Here is an 18,971-nt window from a genome sequence, read left to right as displayed (position 1 = left end):
AGTCTGGAAAAGTATGGAATTTTGAAATGGAAAATGTGTAGGAACCCTAAATATACTAGTACATATACATTGGTTACCCAACAATTTAATTATGTCATCATTTACCCACCCTGTACTTCAGGGATAGGCAATTTCGGTCCTGGAGGGCCGGTGTCCTGCAGAGTTTAGCTCCAACCCTAATCAAACACACCTGCCTTCAACTTTCTAGTGATCTTGAAGACACTGATTAGCTTCTTCAGGTGTGTTTGATTTGGGTTGGAGCTAAACTCTGCAGGACACCGGCCCTCCAGGACCGAAGTTGCCTATCCCTGCTGTACTTGTTCCAAACCTGTATGAGGTTGTTTCTTCAAAATATCTTATTTTGTGGTCAACAGAAGAAAGAAACTCATACAGGTTTGGAACAAGTGCAGGGTGGGTAAATGATGACAGAATGAAAATTTGTAGGTGAACTATTTCTTTAAGGAGTTAAAAAGTACTTCATAACACGAATGACTCCTAAACTTAATTTTTAGATAAAATATTCTAGATTTATTTATTTGTTTAGTTGGGGTGGTTGGTGAGAATGATTGATTGAAGCACTAGTGTCACAGATCGGAGATACTGGGATTGGCTGACTGGCTCGTACATTAGTTTGTGTTGATTGATTGATTGATTGATTGATTGATTTATTAATTGACTGACCGAAGCTCTGACATCTCAGACCAGATAAACTGAGATTGATTGACAGGTTTGAAGTTTGGTTGGATTATCAATTAATTGGTTGGTCGAGGGGGTGATAATCATTCTCATTTTTATCTGCTAATAAAATCCTTAAAAATGCACTTGAGTCTGTTCTGTTAAACTCTGCATAGGATAGCGCAGACCCAAATGGCATTAGGGCCATTATATAAAGCTGTGTAATTGGCAATCATTACTCAAATAGAGACATTATAATCCAGCCAGATGAGGCAGGGGTTGGATGAGAAGTGAACAGACCATTGTGTCCCGGTGGGGATTACAACCATTTGCACATGCTGGATAGGATTAAATTTGCAATTTGACAGGATGAGGTCTACTTTGCAGTTGAGTCTCCCACAAAAACACTTTCCGTTTCAGAGAACGGGGGGTGTTTTTCTCAGGACTTTGAAACGCTCAGCCCTGCATCGCTGATCTTTAAGAAAAAGAGATGAGAGGGCTGAGAACGAGGACGTGGAGATCGAGGGATGAAGGAATGAGGAAAGAAAGCCACTCTATATCATCGTAAGGCTTCTGAAAAATAAGTTGACGTGTCGAGAGTATGAAAGGACTCAGCCTTACCAGTTCCAGTTGATCACACTGGTCAGGAAGCCCCATAATTGGAGGTAATATCTTCTCAAGTCTTTCTTTTCAAGTCTGTCAGCAGCTCAAACAGATCTCGGTCTCTAATAGGCCCCATCCTGCAGACATTCGCTGTGTGGATTCTGTCATCTTTGTAGAGTTGCAGCCACACCGGATTCTGCCCGAGCGCTAATGCCTATTTCTATGCACGAGGCGTTCCAGATGTCATTACCGGCTGGGAAAACGGCACAAAGACCCACTGATTGTCCCCTGGCCTAGACGTGCCTCTTTCTTTTCAATCACTGCTTCGTTTCATGTTGTTCAATCACAGGGTTTCTTTCATCCTTTTTAAGACCCACAACCTGGAGTGAACTAATGTCAAACACAACCAATGATTTATCACTGAAATTTTAACGTGTTCATGTGTGGATAATGACTTTTACGACTACAGACAAGTGCGCAAATGCAGACATGTACACTGGTCTGCTTTTTTAAACACCCAAGGCACAAGCTACAACAAAGACAAATCAGAATTATGATAAACGTCATATTTACAACAATATTGAGCTGTGCTTGTGTGCGGCTTTCAGTAGAAACCCTGTCTTCTGAATCATTTGACTGTCCATGACATTTAAAACCAAATCAATTTAGGCATTTCAAAACATTGCTGTTTCTGAGCTTTATAGTGGTCCAATCTTTATGCACTACCTTTCAGAGTCCAGACATCGCATTATTGTCAAAGGTATCTGCAAAAGCCCTTGTTTTCTTGTGTTTATTGGTAATCTTTTATCTCCCCAGATCAGAGTTCACCTTGCTGCTCTCATCTCCTGCCTTAATGACTCTACACTACCTCTGACATTTCCTGTACTAGCTGTTGGCTTACGGTTCAGTAATGACTTTGTGTTAGTGGCTTACAAGCTAGTGCACATTGTATAGACATGCTAAGATAAAAATATTGTATCTCTCAAAGCAATAAATAATTTCATTCTAAAGTTTTCATGAGGTACATTAGCAGTCTTAAATGTTACCCTTCAAAACTTAATTCCAAAGTGTTGTGATAAACCATTCGGCATGATGAATAAACTAGTGCAACTACAACAATGCATGTCAAATTAACAGCAATTGTCTCATCGCAAAATTCTTTTTGCCGCAGGATCTGGAGAAGAATGAATATGTATTTATCATGCTTTTTCAAGCTAAATAATACCCATTGATTACCTGTGTCTATTCATGTAAATTTCATGATCTCAAGTTCACGTCTGATGTCGATCAATGAACCGAGTGGTAATTAATTCAGCTAATTATTCTGTTTCACCATCATTCTGTATTCAAACTTATTGTTTAACACAGTCCTTTTTCATGCAGGGGATTGTTTTTTATTGAATCTCTACAATGCTGGTGATCTTTTAATCTATGTTTTATTTATTTCCTACAGGGAAGAACATAAAAACTGCCTAAGTTGCACAATGAATGACAACAGAAAGTGAGACTCTTGTGATTTGGTTATTGTTCTTAAGCAAACAACACCCAATAACATCCAACACTGTTGCATATTCTCACCAGTGAACACTACAAAACTTTGAATTGTTTCAGTGTCTTCTTTTCCAGCAACATTATATAACTTATATAATATTTCACCTTTTCACATTGAAAGTGCTGTTTGGAGTATCCATTTGAGAAGTTCTGGGACTTGTGGGTCTCTTGACCTTCACAACCACTATATCTGAGGTCAACACTCTCTGCTCCTACACCAATCTCTCCTGCTACAAATGCACAGAGAAGTATACAGAGAAAAACTGGATGGATCCATAAAAAGCCTTGCTACTCTTTACTGGATAGCTTTTAAAATGGGCATTTAATTTGTGGTTGTTCAAACAAACCTAGAATTGTCAAACTGAATTTAATTTATGAAAGTTTAAGTCCAATTTCCTATGTAGAATTTCTTATTGGGAATGGAACAAATCTGATGCAAAGTCCTTTTTTATTGCAGAAATGCTGAAACACAATAGTTATATTCTCTGTTAATTGCAAGCCTTCATAACCGCTCCATTGCACTTGTGGATTCTCAAAAGGACAAAGGAGACGTGGGAGAAAAGAGCAGTTCCTCAATAGAAATTCAAAGGCAGCTCTCATTCAGCTAAGGTCTGGTTGACCTCCACAGACCTCTTTGAGTGCCAATGGACTGATGATCACAATAACTCATGTCTTGTAGATCACAGGTTAGCAGTTGTAACAGGAGCATATTAGGATAAATAACACACCGTGTTATTTTCCAGGTACTTCAGACTGACCATCAGGAATATCTGTCAGCATTCCTAAAAAACTTATTCTGTCTGACATTAGTTGCCCAAACTTAGACCCCATTAGGTCTAAACAAATTTGATTGTTTTGTATGTTTTTCCATCCTACAAATTGCTTTCTTAACTCTGTCTCTTTGTGTTTAGCTGGGAAAAGAGACAAAAACTCTGTCTCCCTCTGTCTCCCTCTCTCAAAAAAAAAAGAAAAAAAGAAAGAAAGAAATGCTGTTAGTTCAGTTTAAGCTAATCCAATTCAATATTGGAACATTTTGTCACGTAATTTCATAATGTTTAATCCACTTAAGTTTGTAAAGTGGAAGTTAACCCTTTTTTGTTGGTACTGCAAATCATTTGTGTTGACATTACCTTCAACTGGACATAAAATGTCTATTTCCCAGCATTCTTTGTGTATCACTGGATCAAGGGAGTACAGTAAATGTTGACATTAAGTGTGTGTGTGTACTTATGCATAGTAAAGCCTGAAATGTTATGACATTGTGGGCCTGCGGCCTGCGGTCCCCACGAGGAAAAAAATAAATAAAAAAAATAATAAGAAGAAGAATATACAGTCATGGCCAAAAATATCGGCACCCTTGGTAAATATGATCAAAGAAGACTGTGAAAATTAATCTGCGTTGTTAATCCTTTTGATCTTTTATAAAAAAATTCACAAAAATCTAACCTTTCATTGGATAATTTCATAGAATTTAAAATGGGGGGAATATCATTTAGAAATAAATGTTTTTCTCTAATACACATTGGCCACAATTAATGGCACCCTTTTATTCAATACTTTTTGAAACCTCCATTTGCCAGTTTAACAGCTCTAAATTTTCTTCTATAATGCCTGATGAGGTTAGAGAACACCTGACAAGAGATCAGAGACCATTCCTTCATCCAGAATCACTCCAGTATTTGATAGAATCCATGATGCCATGTATCTAAACAAGATGTCCAGAACCTCCAGCAGATATATAGGCCCACAACATCAAAAATACAGCAGTATATTTCATTGTACACATGGGGTACTTTTTATCCCTGTGTTCGCCAAACCCATCTTGAGTGTTTGCTGCTAAAAAGCTAATTTTTTAGTTTCATCTGACCATAGAAGTCAGTCCCATTTGAAGTTCCAGCAGTGTCTGATAACTGAATATGCTGGAGTTTGTTTTTGGGTGAGCTAGGATAATTGTTTTTCACCCAAACAACATGTTTTTTTAAAGGTTTTCTGACCCCAAGACTGAAATATTTTCTGCAATTTTCCAGTCGTGGTCCTTGGAGAGTCTTTAGCCACTCAAACTCTCCTTCTCACCGTGCAATAGGACGATATAGACACACGTCCTCTTCCAGGCAGTTTCGGAACATTTTATGGTGATTGGAAATTCTTAATTATTGCCCTGATGGTGGAAATGGGAATTTTCACTGCTCTAGCTCTTTTCTTAAAGCCCCTTCACTAATTTGTGAAGCTCAATTATCTTTTGCTACACATCAGAAATATATTATTTTGTTTTCCTCATTGTGATGGACGATTAATGGAATTTGGCCTTTGTTTTCCCTCCTATTTATATTTCTGTGAAACAGGAAGCCATGGCTGGATAATTTCATGTTCATAATCACACTGGAGTGCTCAAAATTGTGAATATGAATGGGACTATACTTCAGAGATATTTTACTCATAATAATTTCTAGGGGTGCCAATAATTGTGTCCAACATGTATTTGAGACAAACATTTATTTCATAATGATATTATCCAATGAAATTCTTATTATCCAATGAAAGGTTAGATTTTTGTGATTTCTTTTTTAAATAAAAGATCAAAAGGATTAACAATGCAGATTAATTTTCACAGCCTTCATTGATTATATTTACCAAGGGTGCCGATATTTTTGGCCATGACTGTATATGTATATATATATATATATATATATATATATATATAGTACCCTCCAAAAGTATTGGAACAGTAAAGACAAAATTGCTGTGTTGGCTGTAGAGTCAAGACATATACAAATATAAATAAAAGATGAATATGAGACAAAACTATAGAATGTCACATTTTATTATTGGGTGATTCAACACATAGATGTTTTACCAGCTAAGAAGTTCAGCACTTTTATAGTTTCATCCCTCTGTCTGATGTGAGGATAAGTATTGGAACAGTTGCCTCACAGGTCTTTCTAAGTGATCAGCTGTGTCCTGTTGCATTAATTATTCAGATATTAAAAGCAGGGAATGTGTCGTATCAGTTATATCCATTACTTCTGTATTCTGAATCTTACATTCGATGATGACACACACAAACCAGGATGAAGATGAGGGAGCTGACTCTGAGAGAAAAGCAAGCAATATGGATGCTAAAAGAAAAGAGGAAGTCAGTTAGAGCTCTAGCAAAAACAAAGGGCATGGAGAAATCAAGAGTTTGGAAACCACCAGCGACACCAGCAACCAACAACAACCTGATCGGCTGAGAAAACAACAGTAGTTGATGACAGACAAATCATAAAAGCTGTGAAAATGAACCCTAAAAGACATGTCTGTAAAATCACCAACAAATTCCAGAAAGCTGGGGTGATGCTCTGACAATCTACTGTCCTCAGGAGACTTTGACACAGAATTACAGATGCTACACAGCAAGATGCAAACCTCTGACCAGCACCAAATCAGTAATAGAAAGGCAAGATTAGAGTTTGCAAAAAAGCACAAAGGTGAGCCAGAAGAGTTTTGGAACTGTGTTTATGGACCTCAGCCTCATCTGTAAAGCATGGTGGAGGTCGTGTCGTGGCATGGGCATGCATGGCTGCCTCTGGAACAGGCCCTCTCAACTTTACTGATGACTTAATGTATGATGACAGTAGCAGAATGAATTTGGAAGGGTACAAAACCATCTTGCCTACCAATATTCAAGAAAATGCCACCAGATTCATTGGGAAGTGCTTCATATTGCATCAGGACAATGACCCAAAACACCCTGCCAGTTCAGTCAAGGAATTTATAAGAGCAAAGAAATGGAAAGTCTTAGATTGCCCAAGTCAATCTCCAGATTTAAATCTGATTGAACATGAATTTCACCAGCTGAAGAGGAGAGTAAAGGCAGAAACTCCCCAAAACAAGCAACAATTGGAATTGGCTGCATTAAAGGCTGGGAAAAGTATTTCAAAGGATGAGACCAAGAGTCTGGTGATGTCTATGGGTCACAGACTCACTGCTGTGATTGTGTGCAAGGGATCTGCAACTAAATAATAGCTTTTAATCTTTTATATCTGCCTTATGTTCAACTGTCCCAATACTTATGCTCACATCAATGAGTGGGATGAACTCTAAAAGTGCTGTTGTTTTGTATGTATGGCTAATAATACAATGTGACATTCTGTAGTTTTGTCTCATATTCATCTTTTAATCATATTTGCAAATGTCTTGACTCCACAGCCAACAGAGCAATTTTGTCTTTACTGCTCCAATACCTATGGAGGGCACTGTATATATATATATATAAAAAAATATGTTTATCTGGTTTTCTGTAAGGGGTAGATTTAGGGTAAGGCTTGGGTTAGGGAATAAAAAAAAATATTGTTAGATCAGTATAAAAGTAATAGAAGTCTATGTAGAAGTGTGTGTGTGCTTGTGTGTGTGTGTATATGCGTGTCATAATTTACTAAGTCACTATTATAAACTTTTTTTCTCAGTATATCAAATATTTTACAAATTTAAAATCAATCAATCAATCAATCGCATGGCCAAGTATAACAAACTGAGATAAGAAAATATTCTCTTTTGTGAACATTTATTCCAACCCTGTGGGAAATGTGTCGTAATTTTATTAAGTTAGACCAATTAACTATTTTTAGTGCATCACATATTTCACACACCAAAGAAATTGCACACTTAACCTTTAGAAATTTAAGCAAACGTCTCCATCTTCTCTCAATTTAAACGTATTATCTAGTAGAACCAACTGAGATATTAAAATAATCTCTTTTGTGAATTTTCTTTTCAAACTGATGAGAAATGTGTATCACAATTTTATTAAGTTAAACCAACTGACTATTTTTTAGTGCATCAGAAATTTCACACATCTAAGAAATTGCACACTTAACCTTCAAAAAGTTTCCATTTGCCGTCAGTGTAACATTATTGTCTAGCAGAACCGATTGAGAATAATAAAGGAACCTCTTTAGTGAATTTCCTTCCAACCTACTGGCTAACCTACCTCTTCACAGAATGTATATTTAAATCAATATACCTTAATGTCATCAATCCTCAGTGAAGCAGAAGAAACGGACTGCCGCTGTATTATTGCAGAAACGGGTGATCCATACTCTAACACGCATTTCTGCGGGCACCGGGCATGTCGGCAGACGGATAAGGCACCTCGCATCAAACGGGAGGGAGTATGTGAAGGGGAGGACTTGAATGCCACACTATTTGAAAAGCAAAGGGGAAAAATGGGCTCCGTTTTATTTTGCTCCCGGCAATGCACAAAAGAGGCTAGCGCTGCAACGTGGCAGGTTTTTAAATTGGGATCAAAAGGTTCGAGCTAATTAACAAACTAAATAAGAGTCTTCCAAGCTTGCTTTCTCCTTTCACTGCTTCTCAAAGGCCGAGTCACAGCAGATATTTAGTCGGCATGTGAGCGTCGATCGGAGCGCTTGTCTGGTCGCTCATGGCCGGGTTTTTCCCGTTTGGACGGTTTAATTCTGTTTGACTTTCCCAGCAGGGGCCAGCTGATGGGAGTGAGTGGGAATCGGATCTGTTAGACAGGGGCTCGTAATAAAGACAAATGGGTGGACATGAAATTTGATTCTGTCTGCTGTTGTAGCACCTCCCACAACAACAAAAAAGAGTAACGGACAGAAAGAGTGAGATTGAAAGAGCGAGACGGAGAAAACAACTACATTGACAAGCTATGTATTTTTCCGAGAGCTGTCATATTTGGAAGGTCACACACATCCAATTTCTGTTGATGAGATCGTAGACTACTGGCGTATTATTTGATTCTAGCCCACCCTTTCCTCTCCAAGGAGATGTACGCTTGCATTGGTGTAAGATTAGTCAGCTTATTATTTATTATAAAGAACATATGTTCCCGAAAGACCTAGTGCTGTGGAGCGCACACTTTGTAGTGTAATATGAAAACACCATCTGTTCTGAGAACAGTAGAGGGCTCCTGGTGAAAGGGAACACCTCATGTGTCAGTGAATTAGTTCACTGTTGTGCCATCATTGTAATGTTATCTCTATTTCCTGCTGGCCATCTTGTTAGCCGACCATGGAAATAACAAGGCAAGTTTGCATGTGGAACTTAAAGCCGGCATTTGATTGGCCAAGCGACGTTCCAAGAGTAGACCAGCATTGGGACGCTTTGCTCTTTGCATCACTCCGCTAGTCTGAATTCATGTGGAGTGAGAAATGGATCTGACTGGAGCGAGGTGCGGAATTTTTTAAAGTGTCTGTTGTCTTTTGCTCTCTGATTCCTCACTAGTAATGAAAACAGAAAAGCTGGAGTAGAGTGTTTGCAAACACTTTGAGGAAGAAGAGGAGCTGTCCCAGACCACGATTGAGTATGTGGCTTGGTGACCAGTGCTGGGGAAAGTTACTTTTAAAAGTAATGCATTACAATATTGTGTCCCTCCCTAAAAAAGTAACCGATTACATGACTAAGTTACTTTTTATGGAAATTAATGCATTACGTTACTTGTTTTTTTTAATATAAAAAGTTATTTTACAAATGTAAAAGCCCTTTCATACCAAAAGTGAAAAGATTACGCCTCAGGCTGAAGAAAATGTAAATTCACGTCTGTACAGTAGAGGGCGCAGCTCAAACAAATTGCATGAAGAATATGACGCAGGAGAAGACTGTTCAACACTACTCAGCAATAACAAAAATCAAACACAAATGTGTCATTTTTGCTTGGCATTGTTAAATTTGAAACATCGAAGGTCAATAGCAGACACTGGTTAATAAAATGGGATTAAATACATAAATAATATTTGTCTTATTTAACATGTTTAATTATTGCACATTTTTATAATATTCTGAGTTTGCATTTGACGGTTTTTATTCATTTTGAAGAATAATGAATCTGTTTTTTGTGCAGAGATGAGTAAATACATGTTGAGTAAATACAATAATTATTCCTGATTTATCTCAACATGGCAAACGAGAGCTGTCAGTCAAGACATGGAAAACAAAGTAACTAGCACTACTTATTTGAAAAATGAACTCAGATATTTCCTTCTGAATTAAAAAGTAATGCGTTACTTTACTTAAAAAATAATAATCATAATCTGATTACGTAACTCATGTTATGTGTTTCCCCAACACTGTTGTTGACACACTAAGCTTGATGCTTTATCCTTTGGAAGTATTTTCATTGGCGGAAAATAATGTTTGGTCTAAAATGCACAGTAAGTCACTCGTTGTTTATTGAACTGTTGTATAAAATATACTCACCACCATGCTGTTTTGACTATCAGTATAGGTGTTATTACCTGCGGCTCTGAACAATTAGCACTCTGGCTTATGCGATATTGCCTAATTAAATTACTGATTTACATCAGTATGTATCCCACATCTTATGTGTGTAATATTTTTTATTTTATTTATTTTTTGTTCTCCTATTATCCCAGCTTAAAGTTGCGATGTAATGGAAATAGCAACCAATATTTTCTTCCATATTGTTATTGCCATTCAAGTGAAATGCATTATCGAAAAGAAAAAAGTAGTGATAGTTCAATCCGCTGGTTATTGATTGGATGGAGGCAGATCTGAGTGTGAACTTGCAGTCGACTGTATAAAAAGGGGTTAAAAAATTAATGTCACCCAGGAGAAGTTGGTCGTTTCACCGGAAGATTGATATATGACATTTTGACACTACAATGGAAAAAAATGAAACATATGCATGGATGAATCATTCACAATAAGATCAATAGCATGCATTTAGAAAATAAATAGGGTGAATTTCCATTTCACAACTTTAATAAGCAGAGGCAACAATAAGTAAGTCATTTGTAAGCTGACAGAAACACTGACTCGACAAATTGTGTATTTGGTATGAGACTACATAGTTGTCCAACCAATTGCAGATTTGTTTTTAAAAACTTGAGTGCAATACAGTACTATAGTGCACATACTTCACCTTACCCTATTGCCAAGATTTTAAATTACCTAAAACATTAATATAAAACTATTAGGTACAGTATTTGCTTTTGTTCTCCTTTAATCAAGAGCTTGTATAAACTAGCTGATAGTAAAAAGGAAAGTCATTTCAATCACACGCTTAAAGAGTTACAAAGACATGAATGTGTATTAGGAAAGTAAAATGGGATTTTCGAGTCATACATGCTTATAAGTGCCTTAGGATCAACCCATGCCTTCTTTTCAAATCAAAATGCTTTATTATCAATTATTCAGGTGTGTCAAAATCATACCCACTCTGAAACCTCAAGTTCTCGTAATTTTACTCTACTGTATAGATTTTCAGATTAACCTTCAAATTCGTGTAATGGAGATTTTCTGCTGCATTAACATGTAATAAAATCATGCCACATGATGTCTATGCACCATTTGGTTTTCTTTTCATTAGTGTGTGTGTAGTCGGTCTTTAAGTAGATCTCAGCTTCAGAATAACAGAGTGACACTGATTTGAGAGAAGAGTGCACAGAGCATTTGATTCAGGGTTTCGTGCGAACAAAAGCGACATCTGCTCGCTCTCATTAACGGCACTGAAGCTAATCGGCAGGCCATAAGTGTGCTGACTCTGTAAATGGAAGTGCGTGTACAACAGCTTCAGTGAAATCAGACAGCTGTGTGCATGCGTACAAACCACATGCATTTCTGTATGTACGTATGTGTGTGTGTGTATGTCTTGTTTGTGTGAGACACTGCTGTCTCCCCACATCTCCGCTACAGTAGACAACAGCGGACAACTTGTGCACTGGGCTCGAACCCTTCCGTGCAGTGTCTTGCACTTCACACACACACACACACACGCATCAACCTCTAGTCTCTGCCACAAGAATTCTGTCTACAGCAGTTTATAGATTAAATTTGCAAAAAAATTAAAAATGCATTTTTCACTGTGCAACTGATGACCATCTTTTACTGATGCCACAATTCTTGTTGTCAGCTTCTTTAGGAATTTATCTCCACTTCCTGTGCTCTTTTGTCCACCTTTGTCATGTGCTTTTACTTTGAAGAGCATTTTAATTGCTGTAAAAGACCCAAAGTGCTGAGATACTGTTATATGAAGCATCATTATATATGTCAAATACACTACCGTGAAGAAGGCTTTTTCTGCTGCTACGTGTGATGTGGATTTGCAGCTAATTTCTGTTTTAAATGAAGAGTCTCTAGAGTATGAAGCAGCCATTTGAAGAAAAAAAGGCTTTTAGTCTTTTCCAAATTCAAGTGTGCCATGGACCAAAAAAAAATCAGGCAACCTAAAGCTGCACTTCGTGTGGTCAACAGCTAAATTAACTGACTTTTTACACAAGATGTTAAAAAAGTCAGATGTTAGAAAGTTAGAATTATTCAGTTATTATATAAAATAGTATTAAAATAACAACATAAAGATTAAATTATGTATAGTATTATTAGATGAAATTAGATTAAGATCTCTAAGATTTATTGATATTTTATATAAAAATATGTGAAAATATCTCTTTAGAAGGAACGCAAAAAAAAAAAAATTACATAAAACTGTGAGAGATTGATTAACTGTTCATAATGAAGCACTGTAACTCTTAGGTAGATAAAGCGATTGATTTTTCAATAAATCGTTCTCTGGCGCTGATTCTCTCATTTAAACGCATTCAATTTATTCCATTAATCATATTTTTGAACATCAACCGAGACAGCCTAAATGCACAAACTTATATTTAAAAAAAATAATAATAATGTACAAAAGATACTGAATTTATGAAGCCACATCTGTAAATGTGTACCAAGGTTTCTCATTCAATTGGCTCTTTCCAAAGGTCAAACTACATAAAATAAATTCCTCAAAATTAGGATTACAAAAAACAAACCTCTTGAGAGTTTGTCATCATTTTCCAAGACATATGCACTACTCTGCAATTACATTTGGATGCGATCCAGAGCCGTTCGTGCCAAAACTGGACTGGATTCTGATAGGCTGCAGCTGCCCTGAACGATATTGAAAGGTTTAAGTGAGAGGCGAATCCAAACTAGACTGAAAAGTCAAGCTGGGTATTGAAAACCCATTGAGTTTGACCTCAAAGGTTGTTTTTGGATCTGCAGTGATTGGACGACTGTCATGTGACATGCAGTTTGGAGAAGCACAAAAACACATGACCCTACTGAGGTAGTTTCAGCACATATGTGAAAATGCACGGTCGTATATCGTCCGGTTAGCAAGTCTTCCCCTGCACTGTGATGCATTAAATATTGTTCAGCTACTCCAGGCTTCTCAGTACCGTATCAACCGGATCACAGTTTCTGCCATGCCAAACAATCCATGCCGAGCGCTCAATCGGTTCCAAACAACACAGATCTAAATACTTTGATTCTGCAAAATCCTACTGCTCTGCCACAAACAAACGTCGTAATACTGTAATGAGCTACCGTATTGTCCTTTTCAAAGCGTTTCCCATTTTAGTTTCATAGCAGGAGGGCAAGACAGCTACTAACACAGAGGCACAGCAGAAACGCTCTTCCCCTCGACATTTCCAGTCTTGCGGAGTGAGTTTGATCGACCATCTGGCCTCCGAGAAGTGCGCTGTAAAAACAGTGAAATCAATGGAGGCATGTCTACTGTGGATGCCCACCATTACACAAGCCGTGTTGATGGTGTAATACTTAAGCTAGAACACGGCAAGCGGACGCGCACACAACCTCCCCCTGCAACCTGCCTGCTCTCTTTGGACACAAGCCTCTCTAATGAATTTACGTGCTATGAGGCTTGCGATGTGGCAGACAAAACCTCAGGCCCGCGGGGGAACAGTAAGCCCTCTGGTGGTACCACCGAATGCCTGTACACATAGAATCATATGTGCAGACTTTAGATATTTCGCTACGCAAATTTTGTGCGAGAAAAAAGCACAGGCGATACTCCCACAAAGTCATGCATTTTGAAAATCACATTTGCGGGGTACTTTAGAAGTACCCACTGCACACTGATCAAAAAGGACACTATATTTTAATTGCATCGTGTCTGTTTAAGAGATAATATTACATTTATAAAAGAAGATTTTGCAGGGATCTCATATTTGTTTGCTTTCAAATGTGCAGTGGAAATATTAAAGCAGCTGTTGAGAAAACATTTCCGTTTACACTGCTGCAACAAAAAAACATAGATCTGAGCTGCCAAAAATCACAAATCTCAAGCACAATGTCATTGAAGTCACAGCCACAGTCATCAATCACATCCGTAGTGGGGGAGAACCAGAACATACAGTACGAAAGAAACAGTCCTCAAAATGTGCCGTAATAACAGTGTGTTATTTAAAAGAATAAAAAGGCTGAAAACGGAGTTTTGACAAAGTAAATCTTTCAGACTAAATGTAGCTGGAGAAAAAATAAATAAATAAATATATATATTTATTTAGTGCCAAAGTAAAATGGAATTAAATAAAAATGCATCTATATCAAACAAAAGTCAAACGGAGCAGCTAATGCTTCCATTATGCTCCGTTTTAACGGCATAGATGCAACACTGTCTCTTTTTTGTTGGAGAACTTGAAGGCTGCTCTTGGACATATTAATGTCTCATAATGGCATTTAGAGACATTTTTCTGCATGGCATCGAACCACTTGTCAAAAGTAATCTGCCTTCAGACAAAACTGTATTGATCTTTATTGGGCTCCTGTCTCCACGCGGCACACATATTTCAGCTTCTCAGACTGAGAAAAATCTTTCTTTGTCAGATTGTATGAGTGCACTATTTTTGACCGTATTACCGAGAACCTACAGTCTGGCTATGCGGTGCGTAAAGGTGAGGTTTCCAGGCAAACTTCGGCGCAACGTCTCCTTGATCACTTGTTAAGACTGTGAACTTATGTTTCAGGTGGATTTTACAAGAAACACCGCAATTCCAGCTTTCTTTCCAAATGTCACTCATTTCTAACGTGCTCCAATTTTAACAGTTCAAATGTTCTCTTGGAGCTCCAAATGTTTGTGAGATCACGAAATCGATGCAGCACCATCTGTTCCTAAGACGCACGGCATGCTGATGGACGCGCAACTAAATTTCCAGCCCTTAAACAGCTCCGTGCTGCTAGAATAAAATAGAATAAAAGACATTTATTCTAATTTTCCACAGAGTTGTTAAATGCCAAATGTAAACTAACAGCAGTTGGACCCAAACGAACAGCACAAGCACTTTCAACACTGACTAAAAACATTATTTTGTTCAGTTAAAGAGTCGGTGTCCATTACGCACTTTCTTACCTATCCGTATGACATGGGGCATCCCGACAGAGCTGTGAATCCAGAAGAGAGACACTATAATCGCGCTCCAGTATTCCACATATTCCCTGCTGTTCTTCATGACTGGAAAACACTGGGATCAATCCAAGGAGCTCTCCAAAAACTGCTCATCAAATTTTAAATGGCTGGGAGTCATATGAGGATTGGACTGACTGCGACAGATTTGCTCTCATTGTAGTTGGTTTGAACACGAGCTCGCTGTATTAATTATTTTATTTATTATTTTTGGGCGAGTGAGTGAGTGCGCGCGCTCGGCTGTCAGACGAAGCTCCGGATCGGTGCGCGTCTCCACCTGCGAGTGTTGAGCTGCTGAAATCAGCCTGCAGGAGTCCCTGTATCCCCTCTGTATCTCCTCCTACCGCTGATGCCGCAACAACCGGGCTGGAGTCCCGCGTCAGTGTGGATGGGGACTTAACGCTTCACGTTACGCCGTCCGCGTCGCGCGGTTCGCATATTGCGCATTGTTAGACATTCAATGGCGATAAACGCCGCCAGGCATATGCAGGGTCACTGTGATGTGCAGAGACAAATCTCGATAGTATAGCCTATACAACAGGGTCCAAAAGTGTCAAATCAGTGATTATTTTAATTTAAACTTCAATATAAAAAGTAATAGGGTTTTGCAATGTAAAACAAACAAACATAAAACGGCCTGATGTGAATTTAAGATGAAATCATTCAGACGTTGCACTGTTTCTAAGGCACTAATCAAGTGGAGGCAAGTTTGTGATATTGTCCATGTGCTTTGTATGAAAGGTCAGATTTCTATTGAAGCTCAAAATGCTCTTTGGAACATTCTCAAATCATGTGGTTCATGATGGAGTGCTGTTTTTGTCTACAGCAAATGAGCCACACAAACAAACAAACAAATAAATGCATTAAAAACTTTTTTCTTCAGTTCAGCACTTTTTGATTGCAAAAATGTAATGTAATAAATGTAACAATCTAAATATAGTAAATTAGATATTAATTTACATTTTTAAAAGGTGGAAATCATATTAATAGTCGTTTATCATAATATCACAATTGAGTGAATTTAGGGTGAATTTTAAATAATTTCAGTATTTTGGTTTCAGACATTCTTACCATTTGTATTATGCACTTTCTAAAATGCAAACACTGGCAATTTAATTAGAAATAGTGTAAAGTTTATTATTATTATTATTAATAATAATATTATAAAATGTACTGTTCTTAAAATAAATGTTTCTATGTTAAAGATATGTGACCCTGGACCACAAAACCAGTCATAGTAGCACGGGTATATATGTAGCAATAGCCAAAGATACATTGTATGGGTCAAAACTTTTTTTTATGCTAAACATCTTTAGGAAATTAAGTAAAGATCATGTGTCATGAAGATATTTTGAAAATGTCCTACCATAAATATATCAAAACCCTTTTTTTTTTTTTTTTGTAGTAATATGCGTTGCCAATGCCTTGAAAGTTGTCCAAATTAAGTAAATGTTCTCAATATTTTATTTACTTATTTTTTGCACCCTCAGATTACAGATTTTCAAATAGTTGTATCTCGCTCAAATATTGTCCTATCCTAACAAACCATGCATTAATAGAAAGCATATTTATGGCGTGGGTCTTTGATCGGAGAACAATATCCAGAGGGCTTGACAAGAGGGGTAGTCCGATAACGTGAGCAATAATCCAGATGAGGAACAAACAGTCCAAGCGGCGAGACAAGGGTTAATCCAAGGGACACGAGCAGGAATCAGGAAACAGGAAACAACAACAACAACAACGTTTATTTATAGAGCACATTTAAACACAACTGAGGTTGACCAAAGTGCTTTACAAAGAATAAAACACAAATAAAATAAGAGAAACAAGGGCATCAACAGACAAATAAAATCAACAGAGTACAGTAAAAAAAAAAACAGGAAACATACTAAGGAATGTTATAAGCCAGGGTGAAAAAATATGTCTTTAAGTAGGATTTAAAAATACTAATAGATAGGGGCACATCTGATAAAGGGAGGAAGGCTATTCCAAAGCTTCGGTCCCGCAGTAGCGAAGGCGCGATCACTACAATTTTTAAGTTTAACTCTAGGGACTATGAGTAGGCCAAGGTCACACGATCTCAATGTTCTAGACGGGGTATACGGAAGCAACAAATCGGTTAAGTATTGAGGAGCAAGATTATTGTGGGCTTTGTAAACAAATAATACAATTTTAAAATCAGTCCTATACTTGACAGGAAGCCAGTGTAGGGACATTAAAATAGGCGTAATATGTTCATATTTTCGCTTTCCTTCGAGCAGTCTAGCGGCTGCATTCTGAACTAACTGAAGACAAGAAATTGAAGACTGAGAAATACCAGAAAACAAACAAGCCGATATGTTATAAAGGCATGGATAGCTATTTCTAGACTTTTCCTAGATAGGAAGGGCTTAACTTTACTGAGAAGGCGAAGTTGATAAAAACATGACTTAACTACAGCTAAAATCTGTTTATCAAACTTTAAACTGGAGTCAAATAAAACGCCCAAGTTCCAGGCACACTGTGTATTATCTGGAGTAAGGAAACCAAGGTCAAAATTAAAATCAGCATTTTCCCTAGGACCAAACAAAATAATTTCTGATTTGTTTTCGTTCAGGTGTAAAAATTAGCTTGAAAGCCATAGCTTAAGGTCATTTAAGCAATCTAACAATGGTTGAAGAGAATAGTTATTATTACGCTGCAGGGGAAGATAAAGCTGAGTATCATCAGCATATAGATGAAAGGAGACACCATATTTAAAAAAAAAAAATGGAGGCCAAGGGAAGCAAATACATTGAAAACAACACCAGTCCAAGGATCAAACCTTGCGGAACACCACAACCAAGAGGAATGTTAGTTGAAACGCAGTGCCCTATTTGAACAGTAAAACACCTATTTGACAAATAAGAACAACGAAGTCCTACACAAGACTCCAGGCGTGACAGAAGAATGTGACTAAGTCAAATGCAGCACTTAAGTCCAAGAAGACAAGAGCCATGGGTTACCCTGAATCTGTCATGAGAAATATGTCATTTAAGACTCTTAGAAGAGCCGACTCAGTGCTATGTAGAGCTTTAAAACCGGATTGAAAGACTTCATTAATGGAGTTTTCTGACAAGAAAGACTGTAGTTGAGCCAGTACAACTTTCTCCATAACGAACTATATCTTGATAACTATATCCACTAACATCCCTGGTAAAATCAGTAACCGCACTGCGGATGTTAAGCAGTGGTATGCGGTCATAAACCAGGGTAGAATTACATTTTGTAATTAAAAACGAAATAAATAAAAGAACAACAAATGCCAGAGAGCACCGCAGACGGCAAGCCAACACTGGCGCCATATATTTCCCCGGGAAACAAGGCGACATAAAAATGACAAGACTAAACTAGATCTAGAAACTAGGCGCAGCAAAGCAGCTTGGAGAGTGATAAATGCAGAACAATACTAGAGACTAAACCGAAAACACACACGGAATTGCTTGGTACAGTAGCTAACACTAGGAAAGTGCTAAACGCTAGAAAAGAAACAAGTCTGCTATAAACAATTATGCTTTAAGTGCTTGTTGTTCATAAGTATTACAGCATTTACATAGTAATTACAGTGTATCATGAACGCTGTAATGTAAAGTGTGACTCCAGAGGATTTTCTTGACAGTGTCAGCAGGGCTGATGATAATACAACATTTACTACACAGATCCGTGCTTGAGTGTCCTCTCAAGTGCAGAGTGGCATGTGAAACAAATATTTGCATGGGTAAAGTGGCTTTGTTTTTATGCTCGGCGTGGAGCGTAGAAAATCTTGGCATTTGAAAAACAGCTCTTTTAACACAATGTGCTGAGTTAACTTCATTTAATAGAGTTTCATAAAGACTCCATTAAATTATGGTCGTAATTGCCTCTGGTGTTCACACTTTGCATGAAACGCTTAGCAGTGATA

At 37.6% G+C, this 18,971-nt stretch overlaps 1 protein-coding gene across 1 annotated transcript in view; it reads right to left on the bottom strand.

The window, feature by feature from the left end:
- LOC306877790 (glutamate receptor ionotropic, kainate 3-like) overlaps positions 1-15,098 on the bottom strand; it is a gene marked incomplete at both ends in the record, with an annotated part of 140,037 nt that extends 124,939 nt beyond the window's left edge. The window contains one exon of the mRNA XM_079429766.1: positions 14,999-15,098. Within this exon, the coding sequence (XP_079285892.1) occupies positions 14,999-15,098 (100 nt within the window). The remainder of the gene's footprint in view (positions 1-14,998) is intronic.
- Positions 15,099-18,971: the final 3,873 nt, after the last annotated feature.

This window comes from Barbus barbus (assembly GCF_936440315.1).
Source record: "Barbus barbus genome assembly, chromosome: 12".
Classification (NCBI taxonomy): domain Eukaryota; kingdom Metazoa; phylum Chordata; class Actinopteri; order Cypriniformes; family Cyprinidae; genus Barbus; species Barbus barbus.
The sequence above is the reverse complement of the archived record's forward strand: the minus strand, read 5'-3'. Positions and strand labels throughout refer to the sequence as shown.